General features: G+C 43.7%; 1 protein-coding gene across 16 annotated transcripts in view; it reads right to left on the bottom strand.

The window, feature by feature from the left end:
- AKAP13 (A-kinase anchoring protein 13) overlaps nucleotides 1-27,170 on the bottom strand; it is a 324,597-nt gene that overhangs the window by 116,105 nt on the left and 181,322 nt on the right. For all 16 annotated transcript variants that reach the window (XM_070775967.1, XM_070775968.1, XM_070775971.1 and 13 more), the window contains one exon: nucleotides 26,595-26,728. In XM_070775967.1, the coding sequence (XP_070632068.1) occupies nucleotides 26,595-26,728 (134 nt within the window). The remainder of the gene's footprint in view (nucleotides 1-26,594; nucleotides 26,729-27,170) is intronic.

The raw sequence follows: 27,170 nt of genomic DNA, 5'->3' as shown, positions 1-27,170 counted from the left end.
TGTTGATCTGACAGTTCCAAGTTTTTATCAAAAACATCTGCAACTGCCGAGCAGTTATTCTGTTAGGATTTTGAAACTCAGAAACCAATCGTTTTATTTCCAAATCAAAGCTGAGACCTATGAAGCTTCGTTTTGAAGATACGTCTCTTTTCCTTTAATTTTGGCAACGTAAAGAGTAAAATACGTTTATTATTTACAACCTCTTTTCACAATAGTAATTATTCACAAGATTAGTTATATCTCCCTCCATCCCACACTCCAGCCACAACAAGGAGGCCTCAGTTCAGTTCAGGCGCTCAGTCGTGGGGACTGTGTGACCCCATGGACTGCAGCAGGCCAGGCTTCCCTGTCCACCACCAACTTCCGGAGCTTACTCAAAGTCAAGCAAGGAGGCCTACATTCTTCAATAGAAGCAACCAGTGCTAAAAGTCTGTTCATACCACAGGCCTGATGTATCTTAAAGATTCCAGAAAACAAAGTATAAAAATATTTTTATGAATTTTACTTTAACTAGAGCGTTTCTGTTCGTGAGTTAAATTTTCCTTCGATATTTAATTCCAAGATCTAACACCTTATCCAAATTATTTAAACGTTCTTATGGGTCAGCGCTATTTGGCTGCTTTTTAGTGAGGGCAGAACCCTACCTGCAGCCCCATAGCAAAGTTTCTGAAATAGGACACCATCTAGTGGGTATACTGAGGACCCAAACAGAACACAAAGGCCAGTAAACATTGTGGTCAGAGAGTGGGGTGTCTGCTGCTGCTGAAACATCTGTTCTGTAACCTCAAAGTTTGAACATACAGCAGTAGCCTGTCACTGGCTCGAAGACACACCAATGATCAATTTAACATGTTTATGTGTCTCTGCCAGGAGCACAAGGTGAATATGAAAGGTTCTTTCCATCCCTAGGTCTGTCACATCTCACTGCGCACCCTGGGATAATTAGACTGACTCTTGGACCTAGGTTTCCAGAACTGGGGAGTGAGAAGGGCTGGACACTAGGTCATATCTGAAGTTCCTTCTTGATCTGCTATGGTCAGCCGGAGACTAACAAATCTTTATCACTTGCCAAATAACTCACAGGATGTGGGTGCAATGGAGAAAGAAAAAGGAATTGAGATGTTCTCTCAAAACCTGTTGTAGAAAACATGCAGTATATTCTTGCATAATTATATTTCCCACCTCCACTTTTCACATGAAATGAAAAGGAAGGAAGCGACTAGCAGAGTCGTCAATTTTCACGAATCTATGATTTCATTAACTTAAAAATAGTCATCAAGACCTACAAACTTGTTGGTGGCAAAATTTACTAAAATACAGATAAAACATTTATACTGTTTTTTCTTATTAACAGCCTCCACTTGAGCAACTCCAGACTGTTTAAACTAAGTCTGCTTCATATAAGATACCTGAGTATTTGAGAGAAGATGAGAAGGATTTATAGCAACTGTACTGCGCCCACAGAGGATTTCCTTTTCCATTTCAGTTTGGGTGTTTGATCAGGCGCTGCTGATCCAGGAGAGCAAGGCAGAGGCCCCCTCCCCTGCGTTTCTGCCACGCCCAGCTCTGGAGGTTGCCGGAAGGTTAAAAGAGGAAAGGGGACTAGGAAGACCTGGAGGGCGGCGACCAGCCAACCAGCAATTCTACCTGGCAGTCCCTCTGCTTTAATCCTTCCTCACCTTTTCCAAGAAGAAATGTGAACACAAGTTAGCTGATGGCAGCAGCAAGAAGCAATTAAGATGGAAGAGAGCAAGACAGAGCTTTAGAAACGTCTCTTCACCAACCTGTGCACCTCACAGGAAAATAGGTCTCATGGAACAAGCACACAAATGTTAAATTTTACTAAAATTACCAGCAGCTTGATGATAGAAAAGGAAGGAGGAGGGGAGAAAGGCAGACATCCAGACCAGATTTCGTCTGGAAAAGTGGTGATGGACAATGTAACCTCTAGGACAGGTCTTCTGGAGGCAAGACTTATTAATAACATTTACTGAGTGCTTCCTGTGTGCCACCTGCACCCACATGTACCATTTCGTTTATTCTTCATAAAAAGCTAAAGGGTGAAATGTCACTGTCTACTTTACAGATGCAGAAAAGTACCACCGAGTTTAAGTCGGGTGTATCAGGCCATGTGGCCTTCCCTGGTGCCTCAGTAGTAGAGAATCCACCTGCCAACGCAGGAGACGCAGGTTTGATCCCTGGGTCAGGAAGATCCTCTGGAGCAGGAAATGGCTACCCACTCCAACATGCTTGCCTGGAGCATCAACCTCATGGACAGAGGAGCCTGGTGAACTAAAGCCCATGGGGTCGCAAAGAGTTGGACACGACTCAGCAACTAAACCACAACGAGGTCACACAACGAATGAGTCTACATTAAATTCGATTTGAGAAATTTTTCTTTCCACATGCATCTTATTTTGCCTTGAGTAATCCCCTAAACTGAAAGAAAGAACTCTCAGGGAGAAAACATAGGTCAAAGTTTCAGGAAACAAAACTAGAACTCACTTCTCGTATCACTGGCATTCTTTTTTTTTTTCAATCATTGGCATTTTCACATCTGATTTTACAAAAATGAAAAAGGACAGAAAAAGACTATTTTTTCAATAAAAATGACAAATGGTTCCTAATTTTAGAAAGTACCAGTAGAAAAAGTGTATTATTACACTAACTGGACTCAACTTCTTTGCCATCGTTTTAATACTTGACGTTTAGTTTTTTAAATAGCTTCTCACTATGTTAATGTTACAAAAATCAGAATGCACACATCCAGCATAGAGACGAAGAGTTTTACTGACAATTGTCTCCAGGTCTCCTTCAGAATGAGTGGCTGTACTGTTCTCAGTTTTCCTCTTGGGAACAAACATGAAGTGAAGTGAAGTGAAGTCGCTCAGTCATGTCCGACTCTTTGCGACCCCGTGGACTGTAGCCCACCAGGCTCCTCCGTCCATGGGGTTCTCCAGGCAAGAATACTGGAGTGGACTGCCAGTTCCTTCTTCCCGACCCAGGGATCGAACCCAGGTCTCCCACATAAACAGGCAGACCCTTTAATCTCTGAGCCACCAGGGAACAAACATAAGTTACTTCTTATGGCAGCTTTTAAATGAGTATCTGAAGATACTCATCATGACTCACTACCCTCCTCAAAGCTTCTCCTCTGGCTCGTGGTTCCCACAACTGCTCCCCATGCTACAGGGTACCCGACTGAGGGCCCTTCAGTTAGTGGGTGTCCTTTGTGTGATGCGAACACCAAGACAAAAACCCTCTGGTGCTGAGTACACTGGGACGACTAAGATCAAACTGCCTTTCTTTTCAACAGACATACCACACTGCTAGACAAATATAAGCTTGTGGTGAAGTAAGTCACTTCCCACACCTTTTTGTTGGACATATCAAAACAGGCCTCTTCTATACTATAATCACGAGATTTTACTGTAAACCCCACTTTATACATTTTCCTCTTTAAAGTGTACTAGGTATTTTGTAAACATTTAACATTTTTAGAATTTTCAAAGGGTCCCAAAGAATGTGGCTTTAAAATACATTAATATTTTAAAAACCTAGACTGCTACAGATGCCAAAAATGGCAAGTTTAGTATCAACAGCCATTTAAACAAGCAACAAATTCTACATGGAAGAATACTGTTGTGGTCGCTACAACGTCTCACGAGCCACTGTCCTGAATCTTCAACAAGCTTTTTGAAATTAGTTCAATCATGAGACAAATATTCACTGAACACCTATGTTTGGCACTGAGAATATAATAGAGAACCAGACGGACATTAAATAGTAAAAACAATGTGTGTGAGAAATGCCCGACTAGAGGACTCCCAGGCTACCATAAGCTCATCTGCCTTCAGATGGAGCATCAGCGTCTGTGTCTGGGGCGCAGGAGAACAGCTGGGATGGGCACACGGATGATGGAAATCAACACAGAGGTGTGACATCGAGGAGCCAGAGAGCAAGAGTGGTAAACAGAGCCCGATGCTGCGAGAAAGTCAGGTCATAAGAGAGCGGGGTTCTGCTCTGTGAATGCTCCGTGGACCCTGGTTGGGGAGAGCAAGTTCTGGGGCCGTAGTGGAGTGAGGAAGGCTGAACTGCAATTTCTTTTGAATGTCTACCATTTCACAGGGGAAATTCTAAGTTCTGTCATATACTCCACTTCCTCCAGTTATCTCGTGAGACATCTTACTCTTCAGACAAAGTGCCTTAATGAATCCTTAAAGAATGGCTGCTACAGGATGGCTAACCTGGGAATACACCTTAGTGCGTAAAAACCTTTCTGAGAAGGAAATGAAGCATCAGCAGAGAAAAAGGACCGCTGACACAAGGTGAGTTCTATGCCCGTTATGTCGGTTCTGTCCGAGAGATTGTGTCAGAGACCGAAGGAGAACCCTTGAGTGGACGGACTGCGTCTTGGTCAGGAACATGAACAAAAACTACTGCTTGAGGAGAGAGCAGGGTGGACGGTGTCTGGCAAGGAAATGGAAACAGAAGGGAACGGCCAACAACTGAGAAACTCCCTTTCCATATGATCATCTATGAAAATAAGAACAGACCTCATTTCATAAAACAAAGGCAATGAGGTCAGGGAAACAGCACTGACAACTGTAGACCATCGTTTCCTAAGGGACGACGTCATCCCCAGCGTGCCACGGCCAACTAGCAGCCAACTACCTAATATCAGCCAAGATTATTTATCTGTTCGACAATACTTAAGTATCGGCTGCAGTTACAGGGCTCTGTGAGGTGTCACGAGAGATGTCCAGATGGATGAGACGCTTTCGGGACCTTAAGGAAACAAACCAGGGACCATGGCATGAAATGTACATAAGAGAAAACTTGGGTAGTACAGATGAAACGCAGATTTCAGCAAGGAGTACGGAGCTCTGGCTGAGCTGACCAGGCAGAAAAGTTTCATGAAGGTGGTGGTTTAACATGAAGGGACAGAAACAAAGAAAAAGGGAGGGAGGAGGCAGGCAACCCCGATGCAGACAGAGATTGAAGGTACAAGTGCTGATGTGCAGCAGGTATGACCAAGGACTGGCAAGCCGTCCGTTACCTGCATCAGACTCAAGACAGTGCTGTGATACTGGTCTGGACAAGCGTTCACAGCCTAGATTTCAGAAGCACCCAATGCCCGGCTAAAGAGTCGAGACGCTACTCAGAGGCCACAGGGAGCCACCAGAGGTGCTACAGCATGGAAGCGGCACAATTTGCACTGTAATTCAGAAAATCTGTAAGTCTCTAGCCTCCTCAGATCTCCTGTTCGAGGGGATACCACGCCATGATCCTTATCCAACTTCGTTTGCTGTCGGTCCTCAAGATGAGTAGACAGTTGGTCTCTCGAGCTTCCACAAGTAGGATGTGAGGGTTCTTCCTACTTCAGTGACCCTGGTTCTTAGGACAACTGTGGTTTCTGTAATTCCCTACCTGGTCTCTCCACCTGCCCACGTTTCTATTAACAGTCACGCTCTCTGCCACCTCTGACTCTCCTTATAACTCTGCACTGTGAACCATGGTGTCCTCAGACCGCTGCACTGCTGTCACGAGTTCCAGCCTGTGTTTTTCCTTGTGGCTGCACGCTGCTCTCTAAGTAGCATGCTGAGGGCAACCGAGTACTTCTTAAATCTCTCCCAGTCTCTCCAAAACTGGTCCTAGACATCCGAGAGCTAGAGGAGAAACTGATTATACATCCGTTTCCTGCCACAATCATAATCCTAGGACTTTTCAAAAGGCTGACCAGATTTAGTTAGTAAACGAGAGAAGTCTTGGTCAGTGTTATACACAAAAGGTGAGCCATCTGGAAGAGTTTTTACACAAAGGATAGAAGTCCTGGCCAGACATGAAAACTGGTGCTCAAAATAATCACACCTTTAGGAAAAATTTGAATCCCACATAAAATGAAAAAGTGTCGCTTTAGGAAATCACTTGACTTATTCTTATTTTTCACTTCACAGAGTGAAGAACAGCTCCAGCAGAGTCAGTCAGACGAGCCAAAAAGTGACTCAGCTTCCCATGGACAATGTCCCTTGGCCCTCCCAGGCAAACCCAGTACAGTCATGCCTTCCAAAAAAATGAAGAAGTATAACTTGCTTTTTATATCAACTGTCTTGCTTTTTATATCAACTGTCGAAAAGACAAAACAAAGGGAAAAGAGAAAAACCCTCCAAGAAGAAAACCTACTTTTTAACACTACTGACGGGAGATAAAAATAAAAAGACATACAGTAAAAAAAGAATACACATAAGCATTTTGTATATTCATGCCTGTGGCGTGAATACTATGTAAGTATTAGTTGCTATGATAGTTTTATTTTTATTATTGCATCTTTGCCTTATTTTTTTAAGGAGGTATCTAAGTCAGCTTACAATTGATGCCTTCAAATGGTGGTGCTAGAGAAGACTCTGGAGAGACCCCTGGGCAAGAAGATCAAAACAGTCAATTCTAAGGGAAATCAACCCTGAATATTCACTGGAAGGACTGATGCTGAAGCTGAAGCTCCAATACTTTGGCCACCTGATGCAAAGAAGAGTCAACTCACTGGAAAAGACCCTGATGCTGGGCAAGATTGAGGGCAGGCGGAGAAGGCAGAGACAGAGGACGAGATGGCTGGATGGCATCACCGACTCAATAGACCTGAGTTTGAGTGAACCGCAGAAAACACTGAAGGAGAGCGGAGTCTGATGTGCTGCAGTGCAGGGGATCACCAAGGGTCAGACACGACTTAGCAAGTGAACAACAACAACAGGAGGGTGCATATAGGAAAAAAGCAGGAACTGAACATCCCACTCAAGGTAGAGCTGAAAGAACAACGCTTCTGCTTTGATTCAGATCACCGTGTTCCCTCTGAAAATACTGTGTATCACGAGACGGCAAACCAGAGGGAAAAGTCAGGCTTTCGTTCTTCTGCTAAGTGGAGAAGGTGGGGAGCTGCCCCGGAAGCTAAGACTAAAGGAATGTCTCAGTATCTGAACCTGAAAGCCAAGCGGTTTTAGGGAGAAGCGGTTCTGTAAACTTTAAGGTCAAGACAGGACTGGGAACCCAGATTTAAGAGTTAGCCTTGGGGGAGAAAAAAAGAAAAAAGCCTCTTCATGTGAGGGTAAGGGAAAGAAGAAAAAGACAGATATTTATAGATGTTTTTTTCCTGGCCAATCCCCAAGTGCCCAATTTGGACTGAACTGAAAATGTCCCTGAACAGTCCCCCTCCAGACGGCCAAAATACCAGTGACCGCTGGGACAGAGAGCACGTGGCTCTCAGAGGAGACTGGGAGGAAAGCTGAGGACCACGCCAGCCTCGAGGGTCTCTCCCCTCACCTGCCCCCAGAAGACTCACCCCCTGTGCTCAGGTGAGACGAGACACTTGCCTGAGTCCATGCTCCTTCCCTCGAGCTTCTCCCCACGGAAGCAACACCAGTCAGAAGACGCCTTCAAGTGCTATCACAGCCCGATGCCTCCACTGACCACCTCAGTCAAAAACCTGGCCTGTCCTTTCTCCAACCCTATCATAACTGTGCTAGCCTTCCTACCACACTTAAGTCACCCACACACTGGTTATCACCGTCTTCTAGGACTCTGCAGTACAAGTTTCCTGGACCAGGAGATCTGTTTACTTGGGCTTTCCTAGGTTTCTTGGGCTTACTGAGCATTCAACAAACAGTTCCCATGTGAATGAAACAGTATCTACCTCTCTGTCTGAAGAGGGACTTTGAGGGAAGGTCACGCATTCTCGGAGCAGATCAAACTGGGGCAGGCAACCTAGATTCAGAAGCTCCTTTATTCATAAATTTACATAATTCATGGATTTCTGAAACAGAAACATGCACTCCTGTATCAAAGAGATGTCTGCTCTGGTCAACACAAACAGATGGTGTTAGTTAAACCTCATCAATAAATGGGACACGTCAGAAATTAATCAGTAAGTAAAAGAACAGAATCCTCTGCCTACCCTGAATTTTTTTTTTTTTTTTTAAATAATTGCAGTTTGGGTGGCTTCTGTAAGATCATCCCTGCTAGAGATTTATCTAACTAAATATATATTAATTCCGGGTTATTATTTCATTTGTTCATAGTTTTCACCTGATATCTCACTATGTATTTTATACATATTTATATAAACATAATGTACACAATTTATATACAATTTATGTATACAATAAATGTATACAATTTATATAAACATATGTACACAACAGTCAATTCAGGACCAAGTTTCATGGAAGCATTTTGATACTTTCTCCAAAGATACGCATGTGTGTATGCAGGCATGCGCACATGTGTGTGTGTGTGTGTGTTTGTGCATGTAACTTTAACGCCCCAGAATACTGCACATCACTGACTGGCCATGCACTGTGTCAAGAGTAGCACATCTAGCCAACCAGGGAGCCTGTGGAGACAGTGTAAGCAACAGGTAAGAACATGAAGTACTATTAGGGCAACCTCGTGCGCTCCCAGCACTCAGCAGGAAGGACACGGAAGGCCTGGCCCCGTCTGTCCCTGCAGTCTGTACATATAAGAGTATTATTAACCCTTCTCTCTGGCCTCCCCTGTGAGGATGTTCTAACAATAAGCACTGCGTCTGTGCTCATTTGCTCAGTCCTGTCCAACTCTTTTGTGACCCGATAGACTGCAGCCCTCCAGACTCCTCTGTCCACGGGATTTTCCAGGCAGGAATACTGGAGTGGGCTGCCATTTCCTTCTCCAGGGGATCTTCCCTACACAGGGACTGAATCTGTGTCTCCTGTCTCCTGCATTGGCAGGTGGATTCTTGTACCACTGAGCCACCTGGGAAGCAACAGCATTAGTATTCTGAAGAGCACAATTTATGTAATGGGCTTGCTGTTACTATTTCTCTTTCATACAAGTAGACTTCCCCTGGGTCTGAATTCTAACGGCTCTATGTCATTCTTACACTGATAAACCCTACGAAAACCCTTGTGTTCTGTGTTACTACAAAGGTCACTCTCAATTCTACGTAGAGGTTCCATCCCAAATACTCGTGTTAATGGGTTATCAATGCGAAACTTCCTATTCTCCACATAATTTTTAGCTGCAACGCCTGGCATCCTGATTAAATCAGCCTTTTAAAGCTGTACTAACAAAATGTAAAAGCCTCAAATATATTTGCTATAGAAATAGGAAATCAAGAAAAAATTGAGGAAAAAAAACACAAAGAAACAGGAAATCAAATTTCAAAAGAAAGGGAACTACTTAAGGTTTTAACAGTGCCCTAAGGAGAGATGTTGATAAGTGAAGTATAATCTTCAGTCCAGTGAAGTCATACTTACAAAAAAACTGTCAATTAACTAGAAAATATGCCTTGTCAAACTACTTCCTGGGTTCCTTCTTCTTTTAAGTCACCCACCAGGCATCGTACATGATAAACACCCATCGTGCGTGGGACGCTGTGGCAGGTCCCTAACAATGGCTAAGAGAGCATCCCTGGCAGGAGGGGCGGTACTGCCAGGCTTCTTGGTTCCTAGCAGCTGCACCAAGAGCAAAGAGGAGGCTACACAAGAGGTCTGTGGTGCAGGACGACACAGCCCTTCCGAGAAGGGTCTCAAAGAATCAAAGACTAAGCACCCAGGGAGGTTCCCAGGATGCATCTCACTCTGAATACCTGGTAGATAGAGAGGAGTCTGGCATGGCTGGCAGCTGGCCTGTGGAACAGCAGAGCTGACGGGACCGTCCAAGTAATCCAAGGAGCCGGACTGTGAAGTCCCTGCCACACCACTAAGTTCAGCAAGCATCTCTAACATGACCCGGAGCAGTGGGTCTCAACGTATGGTCTGCAAAACCTTCAAGGGCCTGGAGGCCTCTTCAGGGCACCCGTGGGGTCGAAACTATTTTCACAGTCATTTGCCCCTTTGCTGTACTGACATTTGCACTGACAGGCCTCAGCACAAATTAAGGCAGAGGTACCAAAGTGAATCAGCACTTTGTACTTCTTCCCAGTACAAAAAACAAAAAGAAACAACATTTTCACACAGAACATCCTTGAGGAAGCTGTAAACATTATTACTAGCATTCAATTTCAAGCTTTAGGTACACATCTTTCTAATACTATGTGACAACGGGAAGTTGACATAAAATCCTTCTGTTATGGAAGTATGATTGTTGTCCTAAGGAAGATCACTTGTGCGATTTTTTAAGTTGTGAGATACTATTAAAATTTCCCTTCCTTTTCATGCACTATATTTGTGAAAGACTGGATTTTCCCCTATTGCAATGGCTTGAATGTGTAAGAGATGTGAGAATCTGTTTTCTACTGAGCCAGAAGTTTGAGTAAAACAATGTCACCTCTTCTAATTTTGTTTTGGAAAAGTTGTTTTTCATGAAAATATACTCTTTATGTTAACAAGTAGTAAGTTTACTACTGTTGAAAAGTGAAGTAGTGGAAGTGTTACTCGCTCAGTCATGTCCAACTCTTTGCTACCCAATGGACTGTAGCCAGGCTCCTCTGTCCATGGGATTTTCCAAGCAAGAATACTGGAGTGGGTTCCCATGCCCTTCTCCAGGGGATCTTCCTGACACAGGGGATCAAGCCCGGGTCTCCTACTTTGCAGGCACGTTCTCTACTGTCTGAGCCACCAGAGAAGCCCCGATGTTACCGCGAATGAATTAATATTTTAATGTATCAGTTTTAATTTCTAACATAGTAGATACTTATAGATATAACTCATATAAACAAAATTTCTTTGGAGTCCTCAATAACTTCTTGAAGTATTAACGAATCTTGAGACCAAAAAGTTCAAGAACAGCTGAGTTGTAAGGCAGGAAGAAATGAGTGCTAAGGAAACCAAAGAGCCCAGGTGAGAGAAGATGAGGGCACAAATATTTAAACCAGAAGTTTGAAGGGACAAATTAAATTTGACCAAAACTTTTTTTTTTTAATTTGGGCTAAGACGAAGGAATCTGGGATGAAAGTTTTCTAGCTTGCAGTCTCTTCGGCAAATGGTGTTGGGTAAGTTGGACAGTCACATGTAAATCAATAAAGTTAGAATACACCCTCACACCAAACACAAAAATAAACTCAAAATGGCTTAAAGACTTGAAGACTTAAAGATATGACTCTTATGGGCCCTAATCAAACTTATAAGCTTTTGAACAGTAAAGGAAACCATAAACAAAACAAAAAGACAGTTTGTGGAATAGGACAAAGGCTTAGTTTCCAAAATATGCAAACAGCTTATATAACTCAACAACAGAAAATAAACAAACCAATCAAAAAATGACCTAAACAGACATTTCTCCAAAGAAGACATACAGATGGCCAAAATGCACGTGAGAAAATGCTCGGCATGGCTAATTACTGGAGAAACTCAAATCAAAACGACAGTGAGGTACCACACCTTACACTGGTCAGCATGGCCATCACTAAACATCTACAAATAACAAACGCTGGAGAGGGTGCAGAGACAAGGGAACCTTCCCTTCCCGCACTGCTTGAAGCACAGTTTGGTGCAGCCACTGTGGAAAACAGTATGATGGTTCCTCAAAGAACTAAAAACAGACTTGCCATAAGGTCCAGTAACCCTAGTCTTGGACATAAACCCAGACAAAACGAGACTTCAGAAAGATACAGACACCTCTACAGTCATAGCAGCATTATACACAAGAGCCAAAACATGGAAAACACCCTAAATGCCCATCAACAGATGAATGGATAAAGAAGATGTGGTCTGCGTACATACACAGACACAGAGAAATATTAGTCAGCCATAAAAAAGAAAGAAAATAATGCCACCTGCAGCAACATGGATGGGCCTAGAGATTATCGCACTAAGTGAAGTAACTAAGAGAAAGACAAATGTCCGGATATCACTTACACGTGGAGTCTAAAATACGACGCAGACGTACTAATCTGTGAAACAGAGACTCACAGACATAGGGAAAGACTTGTGGTTGCAGGAGAGGGTGGGTAGGAGGCAGAGGGGCTGATCTGGAGTTTGGGATACAGAATGGATAAACAAGGTCTACTTTATAGTACAGGGAACTATATTCAATATTCTGTGATAAACCATAATGGAAAAGAATGCATGTATGTGTAACTGAATCACTGTATAGCAGAAATTAACACAGCACTGTAAGGCAACTGTATTTCAATAAAATATATTTAAAAAAAAAAAGAAAGCAAAACAGAGACTATATGAAAGCCAATGTCTATAGTTTTATGTACGTGAAGTGAGGAATCAACAATTCCCTAATATGTTGAATGAAGCTGATGAACTGAGAGAAACTCCAGCAGGAATGAAAAGCAGAGATGGTTTTCTGAAGAGCAAATAAAACTCTTTAGGAAAAGACTATTTCCATGAGCTACGTGCAAACAAATTTACCTGAAAGGCACTTTCTCATAGACCATATGGCTAATTCCATTTTTGAGAGACTGAGGCCCTGACCAAGCTGTAAAGTGATATGAGTAACTCCTTCAGCCAAGTTTCTGAACTGCCAGTGAGACCAGTGCCCAGTGATGCTCACCTTTATGACAAAACAGTCCAATGAGAGTCATGATGATGCTGGCAAGCCATCAAGAAGAGGGTAAATTTTTTTCAGAATTTAACAAGCCTGTCAAATACACGGGTATTTCAGAAATACATGACAGCAAAGACTTTTAAATAGAAGCTCAAGAACTTGAGGCTTTACCTCCAGCGATCTGAAAACTCTGCCATTTCTAAAAGACTGCTGTGCCCAAGCTTCCAGAGTGGAGAAGCTACCATCTAATTGTAGAGTGGTCTTCATTCCTGGGCAGGTGGTATGAGGAGCTGCAAGCCACAATTCTAAGGAATGGATGTTGAGGACACAATTCTAAGGGATGGATGCTAAAGGCACGTTAGGAGGCTTCACAGATTCCTCTCTCGCTGCCATAGTCGAGTTGTCTCAGCTCTGCTATGCCCTGTGGTCATCAGCGCATATACACATTTGGGAACAGGGGGTAGGAGGAGTTATATCTCTTTAAAAGGCCATCTTGTAAAAATGACAAGCATTTGTCACATGTCTTAATTAGCCTTTATTAAAAAGAAGTTCCCAAAGAAATACTTGTTTGGTGAAAATGGATGCCGATATTTATAAAGTCCTATCTATTACGTTAAAGGTGGCCCAGCAGTGCCTCTACTGAGCAATGGTTATTGAGATTTCCTCTGAGGACCAGTTTCTATCTAAAAGTTAAAAATCTTGCTTTAAAAAATATTTTGACAATTCCCACTTTTTCCTCAGCTAAATTAGTGCAATTATCATCCTCCATTAAGCTAACTGGTTAGGTGATAAAATCCTTTTCACAAGGATCGGCCAGCCCTTCTTTTTTTAATATCTCATTTTATAATCTCCTCTACCCTGGGGTGATGAATTACAAGAACGTTCATGAACAACTGCTAGAAGGACTAGACAACCCGGGTCTTTTCACAGCTGTTACCATTTCATGCCTTGGACAGTTGCAGATGCTGAAGAGAGACTCAGGCTGCATTATCCTTCTGCTTCCTCAGCCCCCACATTAAAGCTCTCCTTCATCTTCCCTTTCCTTTTTGCCACCTCCCTCTTTCCTGCTCCCCGCTAGCACTAACTAGCTTGAGGGAGGAAGGATCAAGGCAACTTTTCACATCAATCACTTTCAGGGCACCTTCATGCTTGCCCACCAATAACAGGTGGTAACCCACGGGGACATTAAGTTTCAAAGAACAGTAAGACTGATTCAAAGATTATCGTGTTGAAAGGGCGTGCATTATCTTGCTTTTACTAAACAGCCATGCCATGAGATAGACGTGTGGCAATAAAGGCAAAAATTCCCCATCGGGAAGTAAAGATGAGAAAACTTAGCACTGTTAGGCACTGAGGAGGTTTCCACACCCGGCCCCGACCCCGCCAAGGACAGCTCAAACAGCAGCTTCCAGTATGACACCAAAACTGAAGCGAATAGGTAGAGAAACACGGAAACGGTGACAAGGAGCGGCAGGTGTCCGTCATCGGCATCAGCACTTCTCAGGAACCTCCCCTGGCTTCACCGAGCCTGGGGGGCTACGCGGGTGGAGTGCACCAGTGACGAGCTTTCTTTCAAGGCCTGCAGGACACGTTCTTTGGACTTCAAAAGCAAAACAAACCTCAGAGTACAGTCCACACTATATGGCAACCATGAAAGAGTGATTTCTGCTCAGCCTGTACACTGGGTTCTGCTGCAAGAGCAAATGCATCAAGGTCCCACGTCAAGAGAGCCTGGCCTGCAACCCTCTTCCTGAGCCAAGGAGGAAAGAACAGTCTCAGGCAAGGAGAAAAACAATTCAATGAGCTTGATGTGAGGCAGACACAGCACTAATGAGGGAGCAGGGCCAGAGCTCTATTTTCTTCCTCTGGATCATCTCATTAGGGAAGTCTAATGACTCCTAGGAAGGAACGCAGCCCATCGCGTTGTTGGACGATGGTGCTGGAGACAGGAACTGTTCCCTGGCAAAACACCGACAACACGAGCATCACTTTCTGGAACTGGAATGAAAAGACCGGCTCTTTATTTTAAGGCCAGCAAGGCTGTCAACAGGGGAAAAATCCCCATGTGAATCATTTCGGCAGAACTCCACTGAACGGCTGATGGTATCATGGCACCAAAGCGAACTGCAGGGACACGGGTATAAAAAGGCCTCGACGAAAGACGGCTCCTTCTCTAAGCTCCCTGGCCTCAGGGGCCAACTAGTGGCTCATTCCTTTGCCTCTCCCAACACGGCTTCTTGAGGGGTGGGATGTCCTACTCATCTGACCATCACAGCACCCCCAGCTTCTATTACAGAGCTCAACACACAAAACAGGAGGTGTTCGCCAATGGAAGGCTTGATTTAGTTTTGGAAATGCACAAGTTAAGTCAGGCCTGTAGGAAGGGAACACATCCCCATAGTCTCATTTACCACTGGAATCTTCCGTTATATATGTTTAAAAGGAAGGAACTCAGGCATGGATACACACACGTTCTCCCCACGCGGCCCCCACTGAGAAGTCAAGCTGTGGCCTTCCACCAGCCCTGGCCTCACAGGGGTGGAACGAGAGAAGAATCTCCCACGTCTCCTGGAATGAATGTCCTGCTGCCCAGAGGGGCGGTCACACGCGACAAGGTTCTGGTGCGACCTCAAGAAGCCAGGGGCAGAGGTGGTGATCTGGCTCTTCTCACCCATGCCACTAGCCTGGCATGGGGGGCGGGTGGGGGAGGCCTGATGCCAAACCCTTGTCCCAAGACCTCTAGACCCCACCGCCTATAAGGTGCTCGGCTTGTAGATGATTCAATGGGGAAATGAATGTGAGAATTTGACACAAATGAATTTACTTACAAAGCAGAAGGAGACGCACAGACTTCGGAAACAAACTTATGGTTGCTGAGGGCAGAGAGGGGAAGAAAGGATAGTTAGGGACTCTGGAAGGTCATGTACACACAGCTGTATTTAAAACGGGTAACCAACAAGGGATCTACCATACAGCACAGGGAACTCTGCTCAGTGTTACGCGGCAGGCTGGATGGGAGGGAGTTTGGGGGAGGATGGATACATGTATATATATGGCTGAGTCCTGTTCCCTGTTTACCTGAAAATATCACAACATTGTAAAGTCGGCCAAACCCCAATACAAAATAAAAGACTGGGTTAAAAAAAAAAAGAATTTGAGGTGGCAAAGTAAGGAGGAAGGCTGGCAAAGAAATAAACTGATGTCAGAAATGAAAAAGCCCACAAGCCCATTTCCAGAAATTATTATTTTCATAGAAACAGAAAGATGAAGGGCGCTGCAAGGGAGATCCTCCCTTTGTGCTCTCCCCAGGGTGTCAGGGGCAACTCCTGAGTGGAGGACTCGGCACTCACAGGGGAGCCCAAGGCCCTTCCCCATCTCACACCATTCGTCCACCAGGACGCAGCCAGGAAACAAACACTGTGAGACCCACGTGGAGTCCTGACCAGCTCACACGTGCTTGTTTAGATCCAAAGATCCCCCGCCTCGGTAGATGATGATCTGCATGAAATCACAGGGAAGGCAACACGGGACAAGCATGCATCAAAATCAAGATGCCACGCTCCGGAGAGGGGAAGGCCACAGGGGTGCAACCCGCACACCTGTCCAGACGGCCCGGTACTGTGATTTCAGCACCAGGCCCCAGCCCGGGCCTCCAAGAATCCACACGAGCTGGCAACCTGCTGAAGGCAGAGCTGCAGAGCCCCCCGGGCAGCAGATGACCCCAGCACAGGAAGCAGCGTGCAGATTCAGCTATGCCCATCCTGCGACTTCTCTCTATGTATGGGGATGGCACAAGGGCTCCATGAAACAGAAGAGGGCCACTGTCCAGGAGAGCTGGTCCTATTTAAGGACTGCCCCAGCAGAGGGAGCCAGGCCTGGAGAGGCTGGCAGGGTGCCTCAGCTTAGCGTGGGACTTAAAGGAGACGAGGTGGTCTCGCCGGTAGAGGTGGGCAGGAAGTGAGAGGCCAGGCTCCAGGGTTTGGGGCAAACAAAGGCAAGCCCTTTGAGCATGGAGCACTCTGGGCTCCAGTCACTTCCTTGCAAACTACAGGGTAGAGACTGCATGACAGAGGCCACTGTGCCGCCCTACACTAAGATTCTATAAGGAGAGCAACGTGTGCTAGAAGATCTGGGGTTCCTGTAATGGCAGAATCCCAATGCAAAGAGCAAAGCCCTTTAAATGCCCCCACTACACATCTTATGATCCCATGCTTGCTATTTCTGCAAACCAACCAAAGGGGTGGTGAGGTATCTCTAAATTCAGCCCATTTTTCTACTGGACTAGCTTTCTTCATGGAGAAGGCAATGGCACCCCACTCCAGTACTCTTGCCTGGAAAATCCCATGGACGGAGGAGCCTGGTAGGCTGCAGTCCATGAGGTCGCTAAGAGTCGGACATGACTGAGCAACTTCACTTTCACTTTTATGCAGTGGAAAAGGAAATGGCAACCCACTCCAGTGTTCTTGCCTGAAGAATCCCAGGGACGGGGGAGCCTGGCGGGCTGCCATCTATGGCGTTGCACAGAGTTGGACACAACTGATGCAACTTAGCAGCAGCAGCTTTCTTCAAGGAGACTGCAATCAAGAAGAGTAAATCCTGCCCGTCAGCCACTTTGTAGCTTTTCTGGTTATCAGAATGACTCTCAGTATCACTTTGCAGTGTTCAATTAACCCTTATTTTATTTCAGGAGTCCCAAAGCACAAGAGTAGTGATGCCGGCAATTTGGATCTACCAAAGGTATAAAGTGCTCTAAATGAAAAGGTGAAGAAAAAAAAAGTGAAAGTCGCTCAGTTGTGTCCAACTCTTTTCGATCCCATGGCCTATACCGTCCATGGAATTCTCCTAGCCAGAATACTGGAGTGAGTAGCTGTTTCCTTCTACAGGGGATCTTCCCAACCCAGGGATCAAACAGGTTTCCCGCATTGCAGGTGGATTCTTTAGCAGCTGAACCACAAGGGAAGCCCGAAAAGGTGAAAGTTTCAGACTTAATAACGGGTGAAGAAAAAAAAAAAAAAAAAACAACAACAAACCATATGCTGAAGTTGCTAAGATCTATGGTTAAGAATCAATCTTCTGAGAAACTGTGAAGCAGGAACAAGGAAAAAGTGCTAGTTTTGCTGTCTCATCTCAAATTACAAGAATTACAGGCATAGTGCAATGGTAAGTGCTCAGTTAAGATGGAGAAGACATTAAATCTGTACAATAAGGTATTTTGAGAGAGAGATCACATTCATGTAACTTTTATTACTGTATATTGTTATAACCATGACATTTTATTATTGCTGTTGTTCATCTCTTACTGTATCTGATAAAGTAAACCTTATCACATGTGTGTACAAGAAACACAGGGTATAGGATTTGGCACTATCCCAAGGTCCAACAGTTTGGCCACCTGATGCGAAGAGCCAACTCACTGGAAAAGACCTTGATGCTGGGAAAGACTGAGGGCAGGAAGTGAATGGGGGCAGCAGTGGATGAGATGGTTGGATGGCATCACTGACTCAATGGACATGAGTCTGAGCAAATTCCGGGAGACAGTGAAGGACAGGGAAGCCTGGCACGCTGCAGTCCATAGGGTCGCAAAGAGTCAGACATGACTGAGCGAACAAAACACGGTTCCAGGTGTCCAAACGGGTCTGGTAACATACACTCCACGGATAAGGAGGAACTACTGTTTATCTCACGTAAGTGAAAGCTCCAAGTCAAATTTAGACATTCAAATGTTTTCCACAATGTCCACTTTGGGAAGCTATATACTGATTCTAATTATTCCTATCATAAGTAGTTCAAACAGTTCCAGAAATCTTCTAACTATCTCAATAGAAATCTAGGAACCAAAGACAAAAAATCTATTGCATTCTTACATTAATACTACAGTCCGACTCCAAGCTCCAACCCCAGAATGATTAGGTTTTCAAAACTCTTAAATATGTATCAGGTCTGATGACTCAGAACAGAATGCCAACTGCTACACAGACAAGGAAGACCAACGTAATAAACATCTGGCTTAGCTGGACTTCTTATTAAGGCTTGAACTGAAGACATTTTAAATGTGTTCGTAATAGTATTTTCTGTTCTGAACTTTATGGAAAGTATTTTCACCATCAACTAAAGACTACACGTGCGGTGCGGACTTAAGACCATGTTACAATTCTCTGGGTCCTTAGGCCAAGATGAGGGCATGCAGGATTCTCAGAACGGCAGAAGAGTGGCTATATCACTGCATGAAAGAGGCAAAGAATGGAAATGCTTAAACAGAGAGACTACTCTTTTTAATTCCTACATGGTTCTCACACTACTGAATACTTCCATTCTTTATACACGCATGTGTGCTAAGTTGCTTCAGCTGCATCTGACTCTCTGCGAACCTGTGGACTGCAGCCCCCCAGGCTCCTCTGTCCATGGGATTCTCCAGGCAAGAACACTGGAGTGGGCTGCCATGCCCTCCTCCAGGGGCTCTTCCTGACCCGGGGGTCACTGAACCCACATCTCACCAACACTGCCTGTGACTCTCTCCCCCGACTCCTGTACTTCTTTTGGTAAATGCTACTTTTCAGTTTCCTAAATGGAAACTGGGGCATTTCTGGCAATTCTGAGATCTCCCACAGGGCCAAGCACACTGTGAAAGCAATAAAGAGTATCAAGCTGGGGAGCACATCACAAGTCCCCTGAACCCATCCCTACTTTGTAGTGAATATTTCGACCACAAGTGTTACAAAAAGGTTTTACTAAGGAAACATCACTACATCCAGACAAGCACGTCTCAGGAAGAACGCACCTGAGTTCTGTGAACTCCTCCTACAGCCCCCTGAAGGCACCTTACGGCACATCTCACGTACAGTGACCAGAGTGTGCGTGCCCGTGCATGCCTGCTGTATTAACTGGACCGGGGGCAGGGACAATATCTAACCTCTTTTTACTTCCCTACATATTCGATGCAACTCCTTGAGAGGGAAAGGCACATTCACTTAAGGCTTACTAAATGAATAAGTAAATTGAAATTAAAGCCACAGGCCCCATCACAAAGTTGAGCAGCCAAAGAGGACCAAGATACGAGCAATGAGTACCTCTGAACCCTTTCCTGGCTAGAGCAGGCCACCCCACACACAGTGTGCACCTTTTATTTTTATGGAGGCCAACCAGCGAGGCCTCTTCTTAAAACACACAATCAAAATCTCAGCTGAGAATATAACTGCCCCAATTATGCACATTATCAACAGGGACCTAAGCCTTCTTCACAGACCAAATAGTCACTTAAAAGTGTATGGCCATATACACTGGTATACTACTCAGCGTAACAAGGAATGAGTTTTTGCCGGTTGCAATAATGTACAGGAACTTGGAGGGAATTACGTTAAGTGAAGCTAAGTCCAACAGAGAAAAACACATACTACATGGTATCGTTTACATGTGGAATCGACAGGACAAGGGGATAAAGAGGTGCAGACTGCTACGTGTAAGATACGTTATATGGGCATACTGCACAGCACAGGGAGCACACCTGGTGTTTTTAATAATTCTAAATGGAACACAAACCTTTACAAATTGTGAATCACTGCTAAGCAGCTAAAATGAAGCACTGTACACCAACTGTACCTCAGTTTTTTAGAAAAGGGAAAACTTATGCTATTTTGCTTTAAATTAAATCATTAAATTATATTCTTACATATATTATCTACAGATATTAAATTATATTCTTACAGATCATTAAATTATACTCTTCATATGTGTGTGACTGAGCACACACATATGAACTTACAAATATTACCTACAGATACTTTTACACTAAGGCTGCAGGTTTTTCCACTTGTGGCTTTATGATCTGGGGTTCTTCAAGGCACTTCTTTTTGGCAACTATCTTCTTTAGAATAATATGTTGTCGTTGTTTAGTTTCTAAGTTGTGTCCGACTTGGCAACCCCATGGACTGCAGCGAGCCAGGCTCTTCTGTTCTCTTCTATCTCCCAGAGTTTGCTCAAATACTTGCACAAATTTCTTGTTAAGTCCATGTCAGAAGAAACATCCAGAGTATCTCTAAAAATTCTATAAGAAAAAGCTGAGGAGTAAGTTTCCCTGTGACTAAAGGTAGCTCTAGATTTGGACCCCAGAAAAGATAACTGGCAATGGAGGCACAGGGACGGGGGTGCCAGTTCTCTTAAACATCAAATATACGTAGAGGAGACTTATTGGCGAGGCCACTTTGCTTTTTCCTGGGTGACACTCCACAAAATTCTGTATGTAAATATGATAGCACAGACATTTTCAAAAGCCTCTTTTTAAAAACTGGAAACTGTCAAATAACAGGGTAGGCTGTGTGAGCCCTCCTGTGTTATCAGTGCTATGACCTGTCCAGTCAGTTACCAAATAGTCTGAGAGCTGCCGTAGCTCAGCATAAAGGCTGTGAAAAGCCACACTCGAAAAAACAAACCCCTTTTTAGAGGCTCCTGGCCTAGGTATGGAAATGCAAGCTCGCCCCCTTGAGACAAGAGGAAGAAAACACGGAAAATAATCAAAGCACAGGGAGAATTCAAAAAGATTTAAAATAGTCTAACACTGCCCTTACCAAAACCATGAAGAAACAAATATTAACACTGTTGTAAAAATAATTAACGAAAATTAAGCTAATTTAATGTTTGGCCATGTAGTTGTTTTTTTCTTTTTTACAGGGAGTGGTTCTGATTGCGGGATGTGTTAAATGAAGACTAGACTTTCCCCGTAACCTAACACTCAACATACGGGATTTTATAGTTGGGCTTGAATGTATTTCTTCTTGAGTGTTTGGCTGCCAGGACCATCGGCATCCTGACAAGACACTCTGGCTCGCTGAATTAACTCTTCCATATGGCTAACAAGCTTTTGCAATGATCATTTGGAAAAGGAATTATAGAAATAACCTCAATGAACAGACAGTCCTTCCTCATTAACCTGGCCATACACTGAACAGATCACAGGAGACACGGAGTACGCTGGTTTGGAGCACTAGGGCAGGCAAGCAGGAGTCAGAACGCCTTCCTGGCCTCTGTGCAGCACATCCCCAAGGTGAACGGTCCCAGGGGCTTTCTGTTCTGGACTCAATATTCAGAGTCATCTCTGCACAGCATTCTTTAGGAAATAAATAGCAGGTCAGGAAAATCTTATTTATTCAGCAAAAGCAAACTCTTTGGACAAATACCATCTTGATGGTATTTAGCTACAGGTGAACAAATTATAAGAAGAACACGAGACTTCTTTTAAAGCAAATAAAAGTAGGTGCTAAAGTAGCCAAAGAATTGATGCTTTTGAACTGTGGTATTGGAGAAGACTCTTGAGAGTCCCTTGGACTGCAAGGAGATCCAACCAGTCCATTCTGAAGGAGATCAGCCCTGGGATTTCTTTGGAGGGAATGATGCTGAAGCTGAAACTCCAGTACTTTGGCACCTCATGCGAAGAGCTGACTCATTGGAAAAGACTGATGCTGGGAGAGATTGGGGGCAGGAGGAGAAGGGGACGACAGAGGATGAGATGGCTGGATGGCATCACTGACTTGATGGATGTGAGTCTGAGTGAACTCCAGGAGTTGGTGATGGACAGGGAGGCCTGGCGTGCTGCGATTCATGGGGTTGCAAAGAGCTGGACATGACTGAGCGACTGATCTGATCTGAACTGAAAGTAGTCAAAGGAATTTCTCCGACTATCATTGAAAGCATGAGACTATGACGCAACTGTTTCAGAATCTTCATGTGTGTATCCATCATTCAGGGCTGTTTGTTTAAAACATGAAAAATCAAAGTGAGCTGAACTGCCCAGATGTATATCCTCAGGAGGAGTTTTCTGAAAACCACAGTGTAACAGAAACATTACCCATACAGAAACGAGTTTCAGTCTATCGTACAGAGTTAACTAGCTGTGAAATGAGGCTAGTTGCTTAACTTTCCAGGAACCATTTCTTTCCTTCATATTTCAGATAATCTTTCAGGTCCATTCAAATTTCTAAAGGTCCATTCAAATTTCTAAAGATCTCAGAACTAAAACCAGCACCCTGTCTCCCAACTTAAATTAATGCTAGCTGCTACTCCTGAAGCTTTTATAACAATGTTCAAGAAGCAGAATCTGCAGTTTGATTGCTTTAGGAACCACTGTAAGTCACTGGTTACTTCAGTGAGTAAAAAGGATACTGGAATATGAAGTTATGAAACTAATTAATAATAAGAATGCTAAGCTGTACTTACTGCATGTTGAGCTCCACGTACTTGATAGATATTAACTCACCAGGGGAAAAAAGGACAACAAAAGGTAATCTAGAAGAACTGAACTGAAAGTGTAACTAGTATTAAAGCTTTGGCAATACGTAGGGACAAACCATGAATATAAAATGGTGGTAAAATGACTACTGGGAATGGACCACTCTGCGTGTAAAACCGGGCCTCTGGAATTGTGAACTACTTTTGATTCAACGGGGAAGTATCTGTCAGGACCATGTATCACGTGCTGAGAAACCTGAAGCATTGAATACACATGTGCTTTCTCTGCGGACACACAAGCACTAGTCTTGACACTGCCCGATTCCTTTATGCATCCTTTATTCCTTACGCAAAGGTTCCAGGTTTTCAAGACAGTAGCAAAGCATTAAGACACACAGATTTTTTCCTGTTTTACATTTGGAAGAGGTTGATTCAGAGAAACAATGAGTCATTGAGGCAATGACTGGTTTATTCCCAAGGGCAATACACAGACTGGGCATGTGTCTGAAAGACCAAATTAAATAATCCTAAACGAGTGCCACTCCGCCCTCGACTACCATCACAATCTCAGACTGCAAGCCCAGGCTCCAGAAGGTTAAGGCCAGAAGACAAACAGGACAAGGAAGTCGAGATACCAAGTCAAAAGACACACTTGGGAGAGACATGAAACTCTCTACTTCCTCTGTGCGGTTTAGTAACAAGCTCCCCCACAGGCTGAGACCACTCAGAAGAGAAAAAATTCTACTTGCTTTCTCTTTCTTCTCATCCACTGAGGCACACATATTCTAAAGGCAGGGGCGGACAGATTACCACCATCCATTTTTGTACAGCACATTGGGAAAAAAAAAAAAAAACACCAAAGAGCAGATTTTTACATTTTTTAGTGACGAAAGAAAACATTCAAAAAAGAGTATTTCATGACATGAAATCATTTCACAATATGACATGATTTTACAATATGAAATGATTTCACAATATGAAATTCAAATTTCAAAGAAAAGAAAAAAATTTAAAAAAGAAATGCAAATTTCTGTGAAGCTTTTATCGGAACTGTCAGTAAAACGCTTGTTTACAGGCAGCCTCTGGCTGCTTTCACATGCAACAGCAAAGGCGATTAGCTGTTACAGAAACTGTACCTCCCACAAACTCTGATGTATTTATTCTCTGTCCTTTGTAAGTGTTCACAAACTTCCCTCCAGGCAAAAAACATGCAGAGAGTCAGATGGGGAAAAAAGGAGAAAATGCGACACGGGAAGATGCAAAATACGGGAAGATGCAAAATGTGTGTCCACGCTTCCTGCTTTCGATCCACAGCAAGGGAGGGCAGGTCAGAGGTCAGATTTCACGACACTGTAAGAACGCTGTGAGCGCTAGACCTGAAGATCCTCATGAACTAAAAATCCCATTAAAGTATGCTTTCTCTAACTACATGGAGCGCAGGCAGACACAAAGCAAAGATACCCCAGCAACAGCAGACAAATTACATGGTTCTTGAATCCTGAGGCTCCTTAGGATAAGGAGCCTGGGCTAAGAGTTGGGGAGGAAAGCACCCCACTGGGCAGATTCTAGGTTAGAACCGAACTAGAAGCTCCCATTCTAGCAGGCCCTGACCTTAAGCTAGCCAAGGGACTATTTGGGGGTCTACTTCTTCTATCTGTAAAATGACGCCTGATGACCAACCAGAGGAGTGTCCTCTCTCTCAACTTCTAAAACTGGAGGGAAAATGAGAAGAGGAAATGAGACGAGGAAAGGAGCAACTTTCAGTCAGTCAGACAGAGGAGAACTATCCAGTGACAGCCCTTATATCTGGAGTCTAAAACAAAATGATACAAATGAACTTACTTACAAAACAGAAACAGACTCACAGACTTCGAGAAGGCACTTACTGTTATCAGGGGGAAGGATGGGAGGAAGGGATAGTCAGGCAGCTGGGGATGGACATGTACACACTGCTGTACTTAAAATGGATAACCAACAAGGACCTGCTGTCTAGCACACGGAACTCTGCTCAACGTTATGTGGCAGCCTGGATGGGAGGGGAGTTTAGGGGAGATGGATTCATTTGTGTGTACAGCTGAGTCCCTTCAATGGTCACCCAAAACTATCACAACACTGTCTGTTTATCAGCTATACCCCCAATACAAAACAAACAAAAACTCAAAACAGAGTTTTGCTCTCTTCTTTGTAATGGTTAAGATACAGTCAGGACAGAGCTATCCTCACAGGAAAGCAAAGGGTCTGTGGCCAGCCTCAGGCTGTACACAGGACACTAATCACAGGACTTCACATGGAGGACGAAGAAGCAGAGGTATTTGAATTCAAGGATGTGAGTTTGTTCCTTCCCTTTTTCAGGGGCTTCTGGAAACAAAGACACATGTTACCCATGCAGGGCGTGTTCTCTTTTCTTTCCCCAGGGGCAAAAGCAACACTTGTCTGAATAATGCCTGCCCTACAAGTAGCCACCCAGGCATTAGTCATGAATATTATCGGTAATAAGGGGTGGGTGAGAACAGCCAGCACCTCCCTACCACTGCACTCCAACAAAATGAAGCTTGTTTATCCCAATCCATACACTTGAAACAGTTTGGAAGGGTACCGTTCTGTTTAGCTAACTGGGGTAATTCTATGAAAAATACTTAGCCCTCTGAAGAGCAAAAAAAAACACACCCTCAAGTCTAGACAAGGATGGCTGATTTTCTGATGGGCAATGTGATTTACTCCAGTATCTTGATTTTCCAGCCAAAGATGTGTGCTGGTTTTTTTGTTTGCTTTTGTTGCTTTTTAAAAAAAGAAAGTCATGGCATCTAAAGCTTAGAGCACTAGCACTGTTCAACAAGTTCAAACAAGTTCTCTTGTTTTACAAGTTAACAGCTTCAAACAAGAACAATAATCAAGACTCTGAAAAAAAAATCATTTTTGAAAACTTACTGAATACTAAATATAGAATTACCACATGAGCCAACACAATAATTACTAAGCATATAAAAACATATGTCCATACAAATGGACAGTTCGTTAGCAGTTACTATTCACAACTATTCAGCCAAAAAGTAGAAACAATCCAAATATAGAAAAAAATATGGTACATCCATACAATGGGGTACTACTTGGCAATAAAAAGAAATTAAATACTGATCAATGTTACAGCACGGATGAACTTTGAAAGAATACACTAAGTGAAAGAAACCAGTTGCTGAAGGCCACATGTTCTGGAACTGCATTTGCATGATGTTCTGGAAGAGGCGAATCCTTGGAGACAGAAAGGAGGCTGGTGACTACTGACAGGCGGGCAGGGGTGAGCTGCTAGTGAGGATGGGGTTCTTTCTGGCGTGATGCCAATGTTATAAAGTTGAGCAGTGGGGACGGTTGTGCAACTCTGTAAATATGGTAAAAAAACTACCGCACCGTGCACTTCACCTGAATGAGTGAACTGTACAGTTATGTGAATTATGTCTCAATAGTTGTTATGAAAATGTAATAAACCTTATTTTCTTTAATCATTAAAAATGACATACTTTCTATTTCCGTCAGTATTGGGTTTCAAATTAAAATATCATCTTCGCTATCAGTTTCTATATAAAGAAAGAAGAGTCAGGTTTAACAAGTGTCAGTAGATCCCTTTTTGTGGTAATTCCCATCTTGAGACATGTTAAACCTCATGACAAACTGGAAAGTCTTGTGCTCACAGGGAAAAAACCCTTTTCATTACAACCTCCCAGGGATCCCTGCAGGGATCTAAGACATCCATTCTAAAGCGACGCTGTGTAAAAGTCTCACTGCATCACGTCCACATTTGTAAAGGAGGGAATAAGGGAGAAGGGGAAAAATCCTACTGTGAATTTAAAAAATCCCCCCGACAATGCCACAGCAGAGCAGGCTAAACACATTTTGTGCTCGCACAGACTCACCGCCTGGGTCTTCGGGCCTGGTTTCACCTCCGGCGTAGAGGTTCTGTTTCCCAGAGCCACCTCTTCAGAAACTGAACTCTCCTGGGTGTTACTCAGAAAATCCACTTCATCTTCAGCTTTCGTGTCGGGCATTTCTAGGGAGAGCAAGGTGGTTACAAAGTGCATTTGAAAAATTGATTCCCTGGGCCTTTCTGTTTACACAACTTGCTCCAGGTTTCATGCATTTTGTTTGCCTTTTTTTTTTTTTTGGCATTAAACAGCAAGTATTGTTTGGGAGCTGGTGTCATTTCTGGCTCTGTGCTGAGCCCTGATCACAGGGTTGTGTGGTTTTCTCCAGCCTCTGTGTGGGTTTGTAGCTAAGGGAAGACCTTGTTCAATGCCTACTGAACTTCCATTTTCACTATTAACTTTTCATGATGGTTCTGAGTGTGGTGCTTACTTGCACATGGAAAAGAAAACTCACAAGCTTTAAGGGAACCGATTAACAACTACAGCTAGTAGTCAATCCATCTTATTATCATAGAGGCAAGACATACTTGCACACGGCAAGAAGAAAAGAGCCACTGAGAATGAAAT

This window comes from Bos indicus, chromosome 21, assembly GCF_029378745.1.
Source record: "Bos indicus isolate NIAB-ARS_2022 breed Sahiwal x Tharparkar chromosome 21, NIAB-ARS_B.indTharparkar_mat_pri_1.0, whole genome shotgun sequence".
NCBI classification, from domain to species: Eukaryota; Metazoa; Chordata; class Mammalia; order Artiodactyla; family Bovidae; genus Bos; species Bos indicus.
Note: the sequence above shows the minus strand (reverse complement) of the source record. Positions and strands in the feature narration are given on the sequence as shown.